Consider the following 17,431-nt stretch of genomic DNA (forward strand, 5'->3'; position numbering starts at 1 on the left):
ATATAGATGCAACAGAAAGTTTTTTAAAATTCAGTATTTGAGCTGTAAAACTACATAAGTAAAAATACGAGAAGTTCCTGATAAAACTGTAAGCTCTAAATCATTCTTTTTTTTTTTTTTTTGTTGGTTTTTTTCGAGACAGGGTTTCTCTGTAGTTTTGTGCCTTTCCTGGAACTCATTTTGTAGACCAGGCTGGCCTCGAACTCACAGAGATCCTCCTGCCTCTGCCTCCTGAGTGCTGGGATTAAAGGCATGCGCCACCATCGCCCGGCTCTAAATCATTCTTATTTGTTGTTTTTCAGTTCTTCGACTAAGGTCAAGTGTAAAATCTTCCTTATTTATAAAACCAAATGACCACGTAAGAGTATTTTATCCCAAGGAAAGGAACTAAACACTGACCCCTGTAGTAGAATATTGTTTTAAGGTGTGTCACTTTTGTTTATGTTGCATTTGTTTAACTCTGTGAAGCTGTGTTACTGTGCCTGTCTAAAATACCTGGTGGTCTAATAAAGATCTGAATATCGAGGCAGGAGGGAGAAATAGGTGGGGCTGGCAGGCAGAGAGGATAAATAGAAGGAGAAATCTGGGAAGAGAGGAAGAGAAGACGGAGCAAGAGGAGGAAGATTCCAGAGGCCAGCCACCCAGCCACCCAGCCACCCAGCTACACAGAAAGCCACGGAGTAAGAGTGAGATTTAACAGAAGTTAGAGAATGGGAAAAAACCCAGAAGCAAAAGGTAGATGATATAATTTAAGAAATATTGGCTAGAAACTAAGCCAAGCTAAGGCTGGACATTCATAATTAAGAATAAGCATCCATGTGTGATTTATGTGGGAGCTGGGTGGTGGGACGCCCAAAGAGCCCCCCCCAATCCCAACAACAGACCCCTAGCTACTATACTCAGATGGAGGGCCTTCCAGCATGTTTATACAAGTCAATTTTGGTGACATCTTCCTAAAGAAAGGAAGGTGTCGTAGGAAGGATTAAGGGGATCCTCAGAGCAGGAAAAAGCGTGGAAGTGAAACTGGGTATCACCTTCTCCTGGAAGGCAGCAAATATGTCAGAAGGACTGGCCTAGTAAGCCAAGGATACAGGCAGGCGGGCCTGTGGGTCAAACCTGCCAGCCCATCACTAACCCCGGGCTTTGTTCTCTTCCTTCTGAGCTCCTTTGTACGGTCATGATAGCCTACTCTCCCTGAGGACCACTGTCTGCTTACCTAGATTTCATTTGTCATCTGCTCTGTGCTGGACAGGACAGTTGTTACAACTTTGAGGACACAGGTCATCCCTCATAGTAAGCAGATTTAGATGATGTTACCAAATTAAATGCACTGGGACACTGATGGCTAAACCAGACAGATTTACCTTTTTTTTCCATCTGTTTTTATGATACTATCCTAAATGAAAAAGAATATATCCAATATAAGTTCAAGATGTTCAAATTTGAGATGTTTGTGTTATTGGAGCCTTAAAAATTTTTGTTGTCCTGATGACTTCTATAAACATGACTTAGGTAAATAGCGGTTGTTATTATTATTAATGTGTTTTTGTGTTACTGGGGATTGAACCTAGAGCCACATTAAGTGCTAGGTAAGTACTCTACTACAAAGCTATATTTCCTGACCCCTTTGTCTGTTTTACTTTCATTCCTTTTGAGACTGTCTCACCAAGTAGCCAAGGCTAAATTTGAACTCACTTCATAGTCTAGACAGGCCTTGAACTCCTTGCTGTCCCCATAGCTGAGATGACAGCCCTGGCAGGTCTGGCCTTTGTGGGTCCTTTAGGGCCAGTGTGTGCTTGTTATCTTATTACATAGGGTTATTTTTCAGGCGCTTAACGCAGTGCAGCCCCTCCCATCAAATGTTTTAAATCTTTAACCATCACAAGCATGCTTTAGCCAAAACACATGACTCCTCTGTCAAGTATTAGGGGTTGTAGTTCATCAACCGTGGAAAAGCCAAGGCAGCAAGAACCTAAAGCAGCTAGACATACCATACCTACAGTCAAGGGAAGACAGCTATGCTTTTAGACATGAATGTTAGTGCCCAGGTGGCTTTCCCCACTCATCTAGTGTAGAATTCCATGCCCAGGGAATGGTGCCACCCATAGTGATCAAATTTTTCCTCCTCAATTACCAGAATCAAGATAACCCCTCAAAGACATGCTCCAAAGACATGCAACCAAATCAGGTTGAGACTGAGACCCTTCCCAGGTGACTCCTGGTTGTGTCAAGTTGGCAATTAACACTCATCCTCACTGAGGAAGTCAACCAAACAACACCCAGGACTTAAGAGCTCAAGAGGTTTTGATCATGTATTTTCTGTAACCCAAGGATTACTTGATTTCACTCATTTCCCCCAGATTGCACTTAGATCACTGGCATCCCATTCTGGGTTCATTACATGACAACTCATTCTGTTTCTAAATTCCTTGTCTGTGCTTATTTGATGAACTCGGTTTCAGACTCCTCTGACACTGCCTTGAACTGAGAGAACAGCATTTCTTTCTCCCTGCTGTGCACAGTGCTGCCGCAGAAGCCGATGCCATCGACCCGCTGATCAACATCCTGTCGAGCAAGCGGGACGGAGCCATCGCCAATGCTGCCACGGTGCTCACCAACATGGCCATACAGGAGCCTCTGCGCACCGTCATCCAGAACCACGAAGTGATGAACGCGCTGCTGGGTCCGCTGCACTCCACCAACACTGTGGTGCAGAGCACCGCGGCGCTTACTGTGGCTGCCACTGCCTGCGACGTGGAGGCCCGCAACCAGGTGAGGTTGAACTGGTACATGGTTTGGAGTCATTCCATCTGCTCAGAGAGCTACCCAATCTTCTCTACCTGTCCTCATTCCTGTTGGCACGGTTCCTTCCTACCCATCTACTAGGGCGTCCAGCTAGCCACTGGGTATTTATTTACCTACTACTCTGTGCCAGGCACTGTGCTGAATGTTGGTAGCATGGTACGAAGTGACAGCCCTGTGGCCATGCTATCCTGTGCTTGCAGAGGGGTCTAGCCTGTAACACTGCAGTAGATTCTTTCATGTCTTCCCTCTCCATACTGACCCTCCTTATACCATTGCAAGGTCCCAGTGGGTAAGAGGGAAGCTGGTGGGTTTTATATACAAAAACCCTACATGACCTGCACCTGTTGCCCAACAGCCCAAGCGACTGCATTTCCTAGAACGCCACAATACAGAAATACCCGCTCTCCATAAGTCCATGTGAATGTACACTCTTCTTTTACCTCCTCCGTTTCTCTGCATGGAAAGGTGGTTTCCCCTTTTATCCACCTGGTAAATTTCTCTTCTCATTCAAAGCCAGCTCTACCACCTCCTCCACCTGCCTTTCTCCAAGCCGGCCAGCTTGGCTGATCCATTCCCCCCCCCCCCCCAATATCTTTCCTTGTTTTCCTACTCTGCATTTTATGGTTCTTGAAGGAAAAATTATAAACTCCTTCAAGCTTTGGGGAAAGGAAAGGAATTTCCTGCCCAATGTCCATGTTACACTACAACGTCCATGATACATAATGTTCATTTACGTATTATTTATCTACAGGTTTTCACTGTATATCCAGGGTTAGCCTCTGGCCTGGAGCTCACCATCCTTCTCCCTCTATTTTCCAAGAGCTGGGATTACAGATGTGGGCCTCCACGCCTGACTTTTGTAATGCCTATTTAATGAATAGCTGTTAAATAAATGAGAAAATGAGTGGATGGAGGAATTAATAAGTTAGCTCTCTGCCAAAAGAACACATGGCATTAGATTTCTATCTTGTTTTATACCCAGAAATAAATATGGTCAGAAAATTGGCTTCCTAAGTATGCCATGCTTCAAATGAATCTGTGAGTCCTGTATGATGAGGTATGGATGTGCTATAGCCCCTGTTTGGGACTTGAGAATGCTTGAAATCGAATCATTGCTCACATGGGCTCTTGACTTTAAATACTGCCTTTGACATTATTTTCTGAAATGTTATTTCCATTTTCTAGACTTAGGAAGTGTAGTATTACATCTCAGACACAAGACAAGTGCTGTTAGTTTTTTGTTTGTGTTTGCTGTTGTTCTTGCCCTTTACTCTTTGGGGGCCTGCCACCCAGTTCCCAAATAAATACATGAAGTCTTATTCTTACTTTTGAATGTCTGGCCTTAGCTTGGCTTGTTTCTAGCCAGCTTTTCTTAAATTATCCTGCCTACCTTTTGCCTTTGGGCTTTTATCTTTCTCTATTCTATACACTTTTCTTTACTTCTTACTCTGTGGCTTGCTGTGTAGCTGGGTGACTGGTCCCTAATGTCTTCTCTCCTTCTCCTTCTTTTGCTTTCTGATCTTTTTCTCCCAGATTTCTCCTCCTATTTATTCTCTCTGCCTGCCAGCCCTGCCTGTCCTTCTCCTGCCTATCTATTGGCCATTCAGCTCTTTATTAGACCAATCAGGTGTTTTAGACAGGCAAAGCAACAACACCTTCACAGAGTTAAACAACTGCAACATAAAAGAATGCAACACATCTTTGTATCATTAAAAAAATATTCCAGAGCATAAACAAATGTAACACACCTTAAAATAATATTCCACAACAAAGCACACTTTCAGATCTTTCTTTTCTCAGTTGGAATTTCATACCTAGAAAATATTTAATGGCATAAATAACATAGCTCCATCCAGCTCCTTTCTTACTCTCTTTTCCTCCTCTATTCCCCAAAAAAGCAATTTTTATATGATAAAAATAACAAAACACAAAATTCCTTTTCTACAGAACTGTTCCAGCACAGCTTTGGCTATGCTTCTGACCTAGGCTGTGGTGTGCTGTGGGTAGGTAGTATTTGCCTACTTAGAGAAACAGTGAGCTCTGGCCACAGTGTGTGTGTGTGTGTGTGTGTGTGTGTGTGTGTGTGTGTGTATCTGTGTTCATGCCTGTGTGTGTATGCCTGAGTGTTCATGTGTGTGCATGTGTATGTGTGTGTGTGCATTTGTGTGTGCATGTGTGTGTGTTACTTTCCTAGTGCTGCCAGATTGAATTACCAGTGTTTCACAGCTTAAAACAAGAAAAATCTATGACTTTACAGAAACAGAGACCAGATCCCCCAAAATGGGTCTTAGGAGCTAAAACCAAGAAGTCTCCAGTGATGCACTCTCTCTGAAGGTGTTTTTGTTTTTGTTTTGTTTTGTTTTTTGGAGGGGGAGGGGTTACTCAGTTACATTGCCATTCCAGCTTCTAGAGCAGTGGTTTTCAACCTGTGGCTTATGACCGTTTTGGGGGTTGAACGACCCTTTCGAAGGGGTCACATATCAGATAACCTGCATATCAGATACTTACATTACGGTTCATAACAGTAGCAGAATTACAGTTCTGAAGGGGCAACGAAAATGATTTTATGGTTGGGGGTCTGCACAACATGAGGAAGTGTATTAAAGGGTCGCAGCATCAGGAAGGTTGAGAACCACTGTCCTGGAGCCACCTGCATTCTTTGGCTTATGGTCCCTCTTTCCACCTTCAGAGATGATCTCAGCAGCAGTGTACCCCACTGTATCCTCCCTGCTTCCGGCACTCCTGTCTTCCTCCTGTTGGAATCTTTACAAGGACACTGAGACTGTTTGAGAGTGCAGTGTCATCTCCAGTCCCAGCATCTTTATCACATGTACAAAGGCATTTGCAGGGGTAAGGGGACACATCTGTGTCTGTCAGAACCAAATGAACCTTCAGTGTTCAGGTGCAGGGTGGATAAGCACAGAGTAACCCTCATACTGCAGAGAGAGGATGGGCTACCCCCACCGTCCCAGGGAAATTCTGAAGAACTCCGCAATGACTGACTTAGAATGGAAAAGTGGATTCTTGTAAAGACTTACTTCCCCCTGGATGTAAGAACTCTAAATTGACACATTCTAAAATTGTCTTTGCACAGTTGAAACCTTTTCGTAGTCAAATCATGAGATTTTTCTAAAGTATGAATGTTGATTTTTCTCTTCCCCATGCCCTGCCGAGGACGGAACCCATGGTTCTAGTCATGGCAGGCAGTGCTCTGCTCATGAACCATATTGACAGGACAGCCCTGGGATTTGCGGATAGGGTCTTGCTCTGTGATACAGGCTGGCCTTGAACTCAGGAGCCTCCTGCCCCAGCCTCTGAGTGCTGAGATTACAGGTGTGGACCGCCAAGCCCCTTTCTGTACTCTTAATGTGTAAATTTTGGTTTCTGATTGTAGTTGAGGATGTGTGGTGGTCTGGAGCCCCTGGTTGAGCTCCTGAACTCCAAGAATGATGAGGTACGAAGGCACGCCAGCTGGGCGGTGATGGTCTGCGCCAGCGATGAGCTGACGGCCGTCGAGTTATGCAGACTTGGGTGAGTAGACGTGCCTTTCGTCTAGCTCAGGCGCAGAACACGAAAGACAACATGAAAGGCCCTTCAGACCCAAGAACCATTGAGTCGAGCTGCACTGTCATTTAGGCTAGCACTCAGGATGTCCACTCGGGGCAGGACATCCTTCAGTGTCCTGTTCACCTGACGATGCCCCACTTTGAGTGTTCCACATTCACTTCCAATGTTTTCTTTTCCACTGCATCCTCAGAAACGGTTCTCTTTCGCCTTTGCCAAACACAATCCTGTTTATCTCCTAGACTCGAGGCCGAAGTAAAGTGGCTGGACCACTACTATTTAACCCCCCCCCCTCCCCGTCCCCGCAACACCAAACCCTTTCACCTGATAATCTGTATTTAATTAGCATCCTTCTCCCATTTCTTCCCACAAGCTGCAGGTGAGCGTAGTTCTCTTTAACATAATAGCAAAAGAGGTGTGAAGGTTTCCACACATTCCCAAGCGTTTGTTCTTGCTACATAATTTTGTTGACAAAATCTAGGGAGGGTCTCATACTCTTTCTGCATTAAATGAGCAAGGAAAGGAAAAGGCAGGGCCAGACTGGCTCACCGCTGTATTCTATCTGGAGTCTTTAGAGAACGGCTAACACCAATGCTCCTCGAACTGTTCTGTGAGACAGAAAGGAACACTACCAAATTCACTCTATGAAGCCAGCATTACCCTAGTTCAAAACTGGATAAGGACGCAACCATAAAAGAAAACAATAGACCAATCGCCTTGGTAAACAAAGGCACAAAAATTCTTCTAGCCTGACTTCAAGAGCATACAAAGAAGATTAGACACTGGGTAGGGTTATAGTGTAACTGAATGTGGTAGTTTGAATGAAAATGGCCCCATAGGCTCACAGGGAGTGGCACTATTAGAAGGTGTGGCCTTGATGGGGTAGGCTTTGTTAGAGGAAGTGTGTCACTGGGATGGGCTTTGAGGTCTCAGATGCTCAAGTCAGGCCCAGTGTGGCATTCACTTCCTGCTGCCTACAAGTACAGATATAGAACTCTCACGCTGCTACCTCTCCAGCACCACGTCTGCCTGCCTACTGCCATGCTTCCTGCCATGATGATAATGGATTAAGCCTCTGAACTGTGAGCCAGCCCCAACTAAATATTTTCCTTTATAAGAGTTGTTATGGTCATGGTGTCTCTTCATGACACTAGAGACCCTAAGACAAAGAGCAAATAAGTGGACTAAAGAGCGGAAGTCACCTGACCATTTCAATCTCTGGAGAAAAGGCATCTGGGAAGGTTCAACATCCCTTCACGGTAAAAGCCCTGAAGAGATTAGAAAATAAAAAAAGGACTAGCCGGGCGGGTGGTGGCGCACGCCTTTAATCCCAGCACTCGGGAGGCAGAGCCAGGCGGATCTCTGTGAGTTCGAGGCCAGCCTGGGCTACCAAGTGAGTCCCAGGAAAGGCGCAAAGCTGCACAGAGAAACCCTGTCTCGAAAAACCAAAAAAAAAAAAAAAAAAAAGGACTATAACTTACTTGTACCAGGCTTTTTCTTTTTCTTTTTGGCCACCAACCAGTTCCCGAATCATGCCTAGCTACTGGCCTAGCTACTGGCCGTTCAGTTCTTTATTAAACCAATCCGGTGCCTTTGGCAGGCAAGACGCGTCTCTATGTAATTAAACACGCATCGTTACATCGTTAAACAAATTCAGCACCAAGAAAAGTAACACACCTTTCCACAGTTACAGTAACGTTCTGTAGCATAAACAAATGTAACACATCCTTGTCTAGTTACAATAATATTCTAAAACAATACCTCAACAGAATTAAGGGAATGTACAACAAGCCTATAGCCAACATCGCTAAGTGGGGAAAAAACTAAAAATCATTATCTCTGAAACCAGGAATAAGACACAGGCAGCTACAGTGACTGTTGAGACTCACAGGGCACAGAGTCTTAGCTAGTACAAAAAAAGAAAGAAAGGAACAAGATCCAAACAGGAAAAGTCAAATTGTCCCTGTTTGCAGACAACTTAATCTTTTATTTAAAAGTTGTTAAATGCTTCACAGAAAAACTCTTAGAACTGACAAATACTTCCAGCAGCTAGCAGGATCTAAAATCAACATCCAGAAATCAGTAGCTTTTCTGTGTGCCAACATTAAACTTGCTCAGAAAGAAAGAGGAGTGAAATGAATCCCACTTACAAGTATATAAAAACTATATCTAGGAATGAACATAGCCAATGGAGTAAAAGTCCTCTAAAATGGAAACTTTCAGACATTGAAGAATGAAGTTGAAGAAGACACTAGAAGATGGGAAGACAACCTCTTAGATTGGCATAATCAATAATGTGAAACCATCTGTACTTCAAAAACAATCTGCATATTGAGCACAGCATCCATCAAAACTCCAATGTCATTCTTCACAGAACTAGAAAAAACAATCCTGAAATTCATGTGAAAGCATAAAAAACTCAGAAGAGCCAAAGCAGCACTAATCACAAAGAGCATTGCTGGAGGTATCGCAATAGTTGATCTTAAATTATACTGCAGAGCCATAGTAACAAAACCTATATGGCACCAAAACAGACATGTAGACCAATGGAATGCAATAGAGGTTCCAGATATTAACCTCCATAGTCACAGCCCTATGATTTTTGACAAAGATGCCCAAAATACACATTGGAGAAAATACAGCATGTTTGACAAATGACACAGGGGAAAATGGCTCTCCACATGTAGAAGGATAAATAGATTCACATCTCTTGTACTGTAGAAAGAACAATTTGAAGGAGGTAGAAGACCTTAATGTAAGACCTGAAACCTTGAAACTGAGATGAAAACAAAACTAAAATACTTCTAAGCATAGGCTCAGGCAAGGACTTTCTGAAAGGGATTCCAAGAGCACAGGAAATAATCCCAAGAATTCACAAATGAAATGGAGTTTCTCATTTGTGTACAGCAGAATGTGGTCCCCAGCATAAGCAGGCAGCCTTCATAAGAGAACAATATCTTTAATAACTACAAAAACATCATAAGGAATTAATAACTAGACCACATAAAAAGCTGCAAAGATTATACATCAGAAGAATCATCCAGTCAATAGATGGGCTAATGAACGGAATAGATAATCCTCAAAAGAAGAAATACAAATTGACTAACAGATATCTGAAAAACTGTTCAACATCCTTAGCCATCAGGGAAATGCAAATTAAAATTATTTTGATATTCAGTTTTAGCCAGTCAGAAAAGGTGACATCAAGAAAACAAAGGACAGGAAATGCTGCTGAGGACATAAGGAATGCTGAGCCCTTATACATAGCTAGAAGGCATGTAAACTCCATCTAAAGGACTGTAAGTAAACACATCACAGAGAGCACGTAAACACATCACAGAGAGCACCCAAATGCTGCTCCAAAATGGTTGAGAAAATAGGCCAGCCTAAAAGTCCATTAACAAACAGATAAAGAAAACGTGGTGATACATACAGTGAGATTTTATCCAACCATTCAGAAATCTACAGTCATGACATCTGAAGAAAAGTGGATAGAACTGGAGATTACTGCGTGGCATTCAGATCTAGACTTAGAATGACATGCATGTTTTTCTCCTCTGTAGAACCTATATTTAAATTATATGTATGTGTGTTCTTACATGTGTGTGTTTAAAGGAGACCCTGAGAGGGGAGGAAGAAACCTTAAAGGAGTGATGGAGGGGGAAAGAGAGGGTAATAGAATACTTGTGACATATAACGTGTTCTATTACAGACAGTAGGGACTCTCTAGAGGGTGGAAGAGAGGCAGCAATAGAGGGGCAAGGAGGATGAGGAAGGCTGGTGAGTGTGTAAATTGAAGTGCCATGGCACATATGTATGAAAAAGTCACAATAGAACCCATTACTTTGTATGACAACCTAAAAAATTAAAGAAATGACAAAAAAAAAAGAATTTTTCCTTAAGAAGTACCCGTCCACCTGTTTTCTGTTACTGTGACAACACCCGAGAAGGGAACTTAAGAAGAGGAAAGATTTATTTTGACTTAGAGTTCCAGATGTTTTTGCTCACGGTTCCTTGGTCTCCTTGCACAGGTCTGGACCTGTGGCAAGGCAGCATATCTCGGTAGGAGCTCACAGTGGGGGCATGGAGGCAAGCAGGGCTGCTCACCTCAGAGAGCTAGGAAGCAAAGACCGGAAGCGGGGCTCCCAAGAACCTTTTCAAGGACACACACCAATGACCTAACTCCCTCCCGCTAGACCCCACCTCACTGCTCTTCTTCCCTCCCAACAGTGCCACAGGCAGACAATCAAGCTTTTAACACAGACATTTATCCAGGCCATGTCCTACCAACTGTTTAAATATGAGTTATTGTGTGGTATTTGTGTTCGCAAAAAGCACTGATTTGTCTTCATAATTCTGTCAGTTTTACTTCGTTTAAAAAGGCAGGGGAGGCACTAACCTTTCCGTCTCAATTCTTCACTCAGGAGTGTAAAGATAGAAATGGGAACTCAATGGCAGTTGGCTTGGAGAAAACAAACAGGTTGTTTTTGTTGTTGTTGTTTTAATTTTGTTGACAGGGCTCTAGATATCCTTGAAGAAATTAATCTATCAGTAAGTCGGAAAAATAAATTCAGTGAGGCAGCCTATAACAAATTGCTCAACAACAATCTTTCCCTGAAATATAGCCAGACTGGCTACTTGTCATCAAGCAACATAATTAGTGATGGATTCTATGATTATGGCCGGGTAAGTGATAGCATTTATTTGTGCTTTACTATGATTTTCCCTTTAATCATGATACCCTTACATTGCTATTTTATAAGCTCCAAACCTCTTTTGTATTTTTATAGATAGAAAAGCGAAAATCATCACTCTAGCCTAGCCGACTTCTTCTGGCTGTAAGATTCTGTGTTCTCATAGTTTTAACTAGGTTCTGTTTTACTAGTAGTTGAAGTCAGCTTGTTAGTTCAAGTCCAGTAACACCCACGGCACACACAGACCACCGGGAAACTGCTCCACAAAAGCTCATTTTATTCAACAGTGAGTAATTTTGAAAGAACTACTATAACATCAGTACGAAGATGCTTCAGGAGAACTGAACACAGGAGCAGGAAACAGAACATGGACACATGGGGCAGTGCTGACAGAGAGAGGGGCTCGAGTCTCTGAAACATTCAATGAAACTATTCTATATAAAGAACATTCTGATTTGTTCACTCTGAAAGTACTATGCTTCTGATGTTGCAGGCTTTGACTGTGTCAACAGAACAAAAAAGATAAAAGATCTCCGCTCCCATGGGATCAAAGGGAGGACCCAGACAACAGCAAATGAGCTAGAGGTGGGTGGTAGGTGAGGGAGAGTAGAACAGAGTCAGGGTGAGGGCATCTACAAAACTATGAGGTGATAAAGCAGAGAGTTGTGCCTGGCATGTCTAAGGAATAGCAGGGTGGGGGACAGTATAGGAACAAAGCTGATAAAGTGGAACAATAGAGATTACTCCAGATGGGTAGAGGAACCCAGATCATACGATTCTTGAAGACCTCTATGAGATCAAGACTTCAGTCTGAAATGGGAAATGGGGCAGGATCCCTTGTAGAGTGATAGGATCTCTTTCAGTTTTAGAAGACTAAAACAGATTTTTTGCATTGTTTTGAAAAGATTATGAAAACTCTCTTAGATTGGAATGGAATCTATAACTTGATCAAAAAGATTTAGAAGTTTATCTAGTCTGCCCTCTTCTCTCAGGCTGAGAAAATTACCCCCGAATCCCTTCTATGCCCTCCCACTCTCAAGCTGATAGCCTCTTTTTCTTTCATTATTATTGTTACATTCATATATATGGATGTGTATGCATGGATGGATGGATGGATGGATAGATGAGTGGGGGTAGGGAGAGAGAGAGAGAGAGAATCTGCTGAGTCCATTTTTGTTGTTTGTGGGTATATGGTTTCAGGGCTGATCACTCTGCACTGGATAACCAATAAGGCGGCTCATCCCTAGGAGAGGTTAGCTCCCCTCTCTCCTAGCAGTCATTGGTTGCCTGTGGTTCTTTGTCTAGAGGTATGACCCCATGAATTTTTCCCCCATTTCTTCTGTGTTAACATGTCTGTGAGTTTTTGCCTGCACACGTATGTATGCACCATGTGTGTTGCGTGCCTGGTACCTGAGAAGGGCAGAAGAGAGCATTAGATCTCCTGAGACTGGAGTCACAGACAGTTGTAAAATGCCGTGCAGGTCCTAGGAAGCAAACCTGGGTCCTCTTCAGGAGAAACAAGTGCTCTTAGCTCCCGGGCCATCTTTCCAGCTCCAGCTTCTCTTTAAATAGGCCCACAATTTTTGAGGAATCAGTTTCAGTTTATGGGTACTTTTACAGGTAAAGTCCTCCCTGAAGTGTGCAGATAAATTTTGGACACAAATACTTCCAGGGACGGTGATAACAGCGATAGTATGGAATAGCTGAGGGTAAGACAGCAAAGAATGTGGGTGAAAGGAGGGAGTGTCTGAAAGCTTCTGGCTCCCGGCTCTAATTGTGTATAGAGATTATCATCTGTCTATCATCTATCTGCCTCTATCTATCTATCTATCTATCTATCTATCTATCTATCTATCTATCTATCTATCTATATCTATCTATCTATCAATCATCTTGTCTGTCTTTCAGTTATCTATCTGCAGTATGTGTGTACATGAATGAATCAGACTCTTCAAACTGTCAGGAACCCTTTCTATCAGCACTCATGTTTAAATCATAGCACATGCAGAGAACCCACTTTTGTGCTCACATTATCTTACAGATAAATCCTGGCACCAAACTTTTACCATTAAAGGAACTCTGCTTACAGGAGCTGAATGATCAACGTGCTATTTTATTAGTCAACAGTAAATCTGACATGTGAGTCTTTGCGGGTAGGGGTGCTTTTAGGCAAGGAAGCATGCAGTTTCTGTTTGTAAATATACAAGTATGTAAAAGTTACCAGTACGGTATCGTCCCAGCTGTATCTAAAACTAAAAATAAGGGCTGGTCCATAAACTCAGCCCGACATGGAACAACCTGTATTTTCCATTGCTTCCATGTTTAACCATTTCCAGTGGATTGGGAAAAATAACCAAAGAATGTAAAATGTAGACAATATTGACAAGTTTCCAGAAATGTGTAGTGGCATGTAATCACCACCCATCATTTTTCTTTAAAATAAATAGATGGTGGAGCTAAAAATTAAAGCCTCATAAAAAAGAAATTACAGGGTCTCACTATGAGTCCAGACTGGCCTTGAAGTCACAGATATCCACCTGCCTCCGCCTCTAAAATGCTGGGATGAAAGGTGTGCATCACCACATCTGGCTTACAAATTTTTGGCTTTTTAAACTGGATTGCTTATGGCACAAGTTGGCTTCAAACTCCTCTTGTAGCTGAGGATGGCCTTGAACTTCTGCCTCCATCCCTGAGTGGATTATAGGCATGTACCACGAGGGGTGATTTACATGGTGAAGAGGATCAACCTCAAGACTTTGTTTGTGCATGCTGGGTAAGCTCTCTGCCAGCTGAGCTACAGCCCCAGCCCCAGTTCAATATTAAAAAAAAAAAGATCCTGTGAATCTGTGTATCTGTATATCTATATACTACCAACACGATATATATATATTTCGTACAAGTATTTCCTGTTCTGGCTTGTGAAAAGTTTTGACTTTATTTTTGTCTTAACCTCTCTTTTATGCTTTTAAAACTAGTATGGTGCCATTGAGGATCTTCTGCAAATATGACTTTCCCAAGGAATCTGTTTTGTAGGACAAAGTTAGTTCTGACAAATTTTAGTTTGTACCTAACTCCAAATGTATAACCTTTTAGTTCTCCACCTCCATCTATGGAGGATAAATCATCAGATGTTGGCTATGGACGAAGCATTTCTTCTTCATCTTCCTTAAGAAGGGCAAGCAAAGAGAAATCCACGTAAGGCCATATTTTATCAACATTCAACTAACCCTCCTAGAGATGAAAGATTGAGGATTTTGTTGTTAGAGTTTTAGATTTTTGGCAACTCAATTCTTTTTCTTATGGTGATATAGCTGCATAATTGTTTTGTAAATTGCTGTGGTAAAGATCTCTGGGGAAAAATTAGGTGTGGAGGACCTGTAATTGAGGTTGACTTTCCCTGAACTGTGGAGGGAATAGGCCCTGACAGTTATAATGGTGATTGAACCCAATAATAATGGGAGAGAAAGGACCTTCTAATAATAAAATTATCTTGTAAATGTAACCTGTTGCCACTGTTAGCATAACTAGAGTAAGATGTGTTCCTTTTAAATGACAAAAAAGAAAAATAGTCTTCGTTTTAGTGCTGGATTTGGGTCTCCCACAGAAGAAAAATCAGAGCCGACATCAGGACGAAACACGGTCCTTAGCAGAGGTACCACCAAAGAGAAAGGTTCAAGGTAAGAAATGCACTGTTTTCTTCTTCCAGTTACAATCATGGCAACTTGTAATTATGCAACAAGGGTCAGAAAGGGAGATAGAGCTTTTGTTTATCCTGTGCTGGGCATGGAACCCCGGAGTCTCCATGGTAGGCAAGGGTGAGCCACAATCTGGCACCTAAAAGTTCTATTTAATAGCTGCCCCTCAGGTCTTAAGTAGCTTGGTGACAGGGAGTTTGCCTAGCAAGTGTCCTAACCCGGGTTCGGTCCCCGGCACTACAAAAGAGGTTTGACTTTTGAGACCTATGCATTGAATGAGGTAAAAACCCTGGGAAGTAACTTGTCTGTTTTTGTTCTGTGCTGTCTTTGAAATGTTTACCCAGAATTTCTCCTACCTTTGGAGAAGTCGGGCTATCTTGGTAACCACTATCAAGTACTACAGTGGCTTCCATTTAAAAAGGACAGTGGAGGCAGCTACTGATGCCCCCCATTCTGCTCCATCGGGATGGGAGGGGCTATCTTCTTCCAGCAGGCCATGTACCTGTGTCCTTTCCTGATCACACTCTCTCCATCTTTTCCTGGTTGTGTCCCTTACCCTTCAGGACAGAAGCAAAAAGAGACAGCCCTTCTGGGTGGAACGATCACAGTGCTCTTTGTGCTTCTTTGGGTTATGTATTCAAAACTCCTATTTGGGTCTGGGGAGATGGCTCCATGGGTGAGACACTTGACTAGTACAAACGAATACCTAGGTTTAAGACCCAGTAGGACATAAACACAGCATGGTGGTTCACTCCTACAATCTCAGCACTCAGGAGCTGGAAGCAGGGGGGGAATCAGAAGTTCGAACTTATCCTCGGCTTCATAGAGAGTTGGAGGCCAGCCTGGGCTACCTGTCTAAGGAAAAGTAGGGGTGGGGGAGAAAATGGTTTGAATTGAAGGAGTCTTTGATTTTTTTTTCAAAATATTCAGAAGGAAAATTCATATGACCTTCAGTTGATTAGTTCCTTTTACGTTGTGTGATTAGTAACAGGTAGAGATAAATAACTCCCACCCCTAGTTGGAAATGTAAGCCCAGCACTTGAGAATTACTTAACTTGGATACCACTCCTGCCCCAGGTTAGCCCCATATTCCTGGCTTGTTTGAATCTGGAACAAACTAAGTTCCTTGTCAATTAGGTAATGAATGTTTCAGTAAGACCTGCAGCTTAATCTTAATATCGTGAGAGTCCAGCCTCCTGAACACAAGATAAAAGATCTGTACCCGTGCATATGAGGATGTGGCATGTTTAGCTAAAGCAACAGTTTCTTTACCTTAAAAGTCGTATATGCCTGTTTACATATCACTAATGACCAAGTGACAAAATTCTGCTAGAAAAATGCAAGAGTAGAACTAAGGTCAAGCAGAAGGAGGGGGTCAGCAAGAGAAGCACTCAGAAAGCCCGACCCCTTGTAAGCTATAGCTGGTTTTGAGGCTTGTCACTACAGGGCCCACAGCTGGGCAGTGGTTGAACTGAGGGACACTAGGCAGCCCCCACTGCCCCCACTCTGACCTTCCTGGACCCTTGGGACTTGGTCTTTCCATTCTTTCTGTGAAACCCCACCCACCCTCATCCAAGCATATTTGGACAGACCTCTTGATCTGCCCCCACATGAGTATGGGTTCTTCAAAGACTGGTCTGCCTTAAGAGTCAGGAGTAGACAGGTGGAGCTCTATGAGTTCAAGGCCAGCCTGGTCTACAGAGTGAGTTCCAGCACAGCCAGGACTGTTACACAGAGAACCCCTGTCTCGAAAAAAAACAAAAACAAAAACAAAAACAAAAACAAACAAAAAAACCAACCAAACAAACAAAAAAGAATGTCCTTTACTGAACTTGCCCTTTGGCACTTATTAAGGGGGAAATTACTAAAGCTAAAAAATATGAAGAGGAACTATTGGAGTCTGGATCATCTTCAAAGTGGGAAGCCTGAGCCTTACTTGAGACTCTTGTACACTTAAGTTTCTGTGAATTCCTTGCAAAGGGGCTGTGGTGACCGTCTAGGGAGATCTTCCCGTTCCTCTTAGAGGATGCACTAGTTGGTTTTCTGTTGGCTTGAATCACCTGGGAAGAGGGAACCAACCTTAGCTGAGAAAATGCTCCAAGCAGATGGACCTGTAATCAAGTTTGTGTTCTTATCAGTGGGTGATGTTGAAGGACCCAGGCCACTGTGGGCCGTGCAATCCCTGGGCTGGTGGTTCTGGGTTCTATAAGAAAGCAGGCTGAGAAAGCCATGAGGAACAAGCCAGGAAGCAGCATTCCTCCATAGTTTATGCTTCAGTTCCTGCCTCAAGTTCCTGTCCTGACTTCTTCCCTCTGTGATGGAGTATGACCTGAGAGATGTAACCTGAAATAAACCCTTTTCTCCCCGACCAAAGGTTGCTTTTGGTCATGATTTCTATCATAGAAACAAAAATCACTAACTGGGACAGAGAGTTGCTCGCGCCTGTCAGTTCCTCTCAGTCCCTCTCAGCTAGTGTCATCCCCTGGGGTACAAATGACAGAAAAGACACTATCTAGTAGCTGGAGATACTGACAAAGCAATGATCACCTATGGGGTGGGGCCAAAGGATGGATTAGGACCAGCTGTTTGGAGGAAGGGTGCTGAACTGGAAGTGGACTCAAGGGATACACCAGGCAGTGCTGTTGTTCAAAGCTTAGACGGTCTTTTAACAAA

The 17,431-nt window shown here is 43.0% G+C and overlaps 1 protein-coding gene across 2 annotated transcripts in view; it reads left to right on the forward strand.

Moving 5' to 3' along the window:
- Positions 1-17,431, forward strand: part of Armc3 (armadillo repeat containing 3) — an 82,254-nt gene that overhangs the window by 54,256 nt on the left and 10,567 nt on the right. The window contains exons 10-15 of one of the 2 annotated variants that reach the window (XM_052728856.1): positions 2,523-2,772; positions 6,200-6,336; positions 10,887-11,055; positions 13,105-13,202; positions 14,157-14,258; positions 14,633-14,740. In XM_052728856.1, the coding sequence (XP_052584816.1) occupies positions 2,523-2,772; positions 6,200-6,336; positions 10,887-11,055; positions 13,105-13,202; positions 14,157-14,258; positions 14,633-14,740 (864 nt within the window). The remainder of the gene's footprint in view (positions 1-2,522; positions 2,773-6,199; positions 6,337-10,886; positions 11,056-13,104; positions 13,203-14,156; positions 14,259-14,632; positions 14,741-17,431) is intronic. The other variant, XM_052728857.1, reaches the window with a different exon arrangement.

The sequence above is a fragment of the Peromyscus californicus genome, unplaced genomic scaffold, assembly GCF_007827085.1.
Source record: "Peromyscus californicus insignis strain IS unplaced genomic scaffold, ASM782708v3 Scaffold_8__1_contigs__length_139910024, whole genome shotgun sequence".
NCBI classification, from domain to species: domain Eukaryota; kingdom Metazoa; phylum Chordata; class Mammalia; order Rodentia; family Cricetidae; genus Peromyscus; species Peromyscus californicus.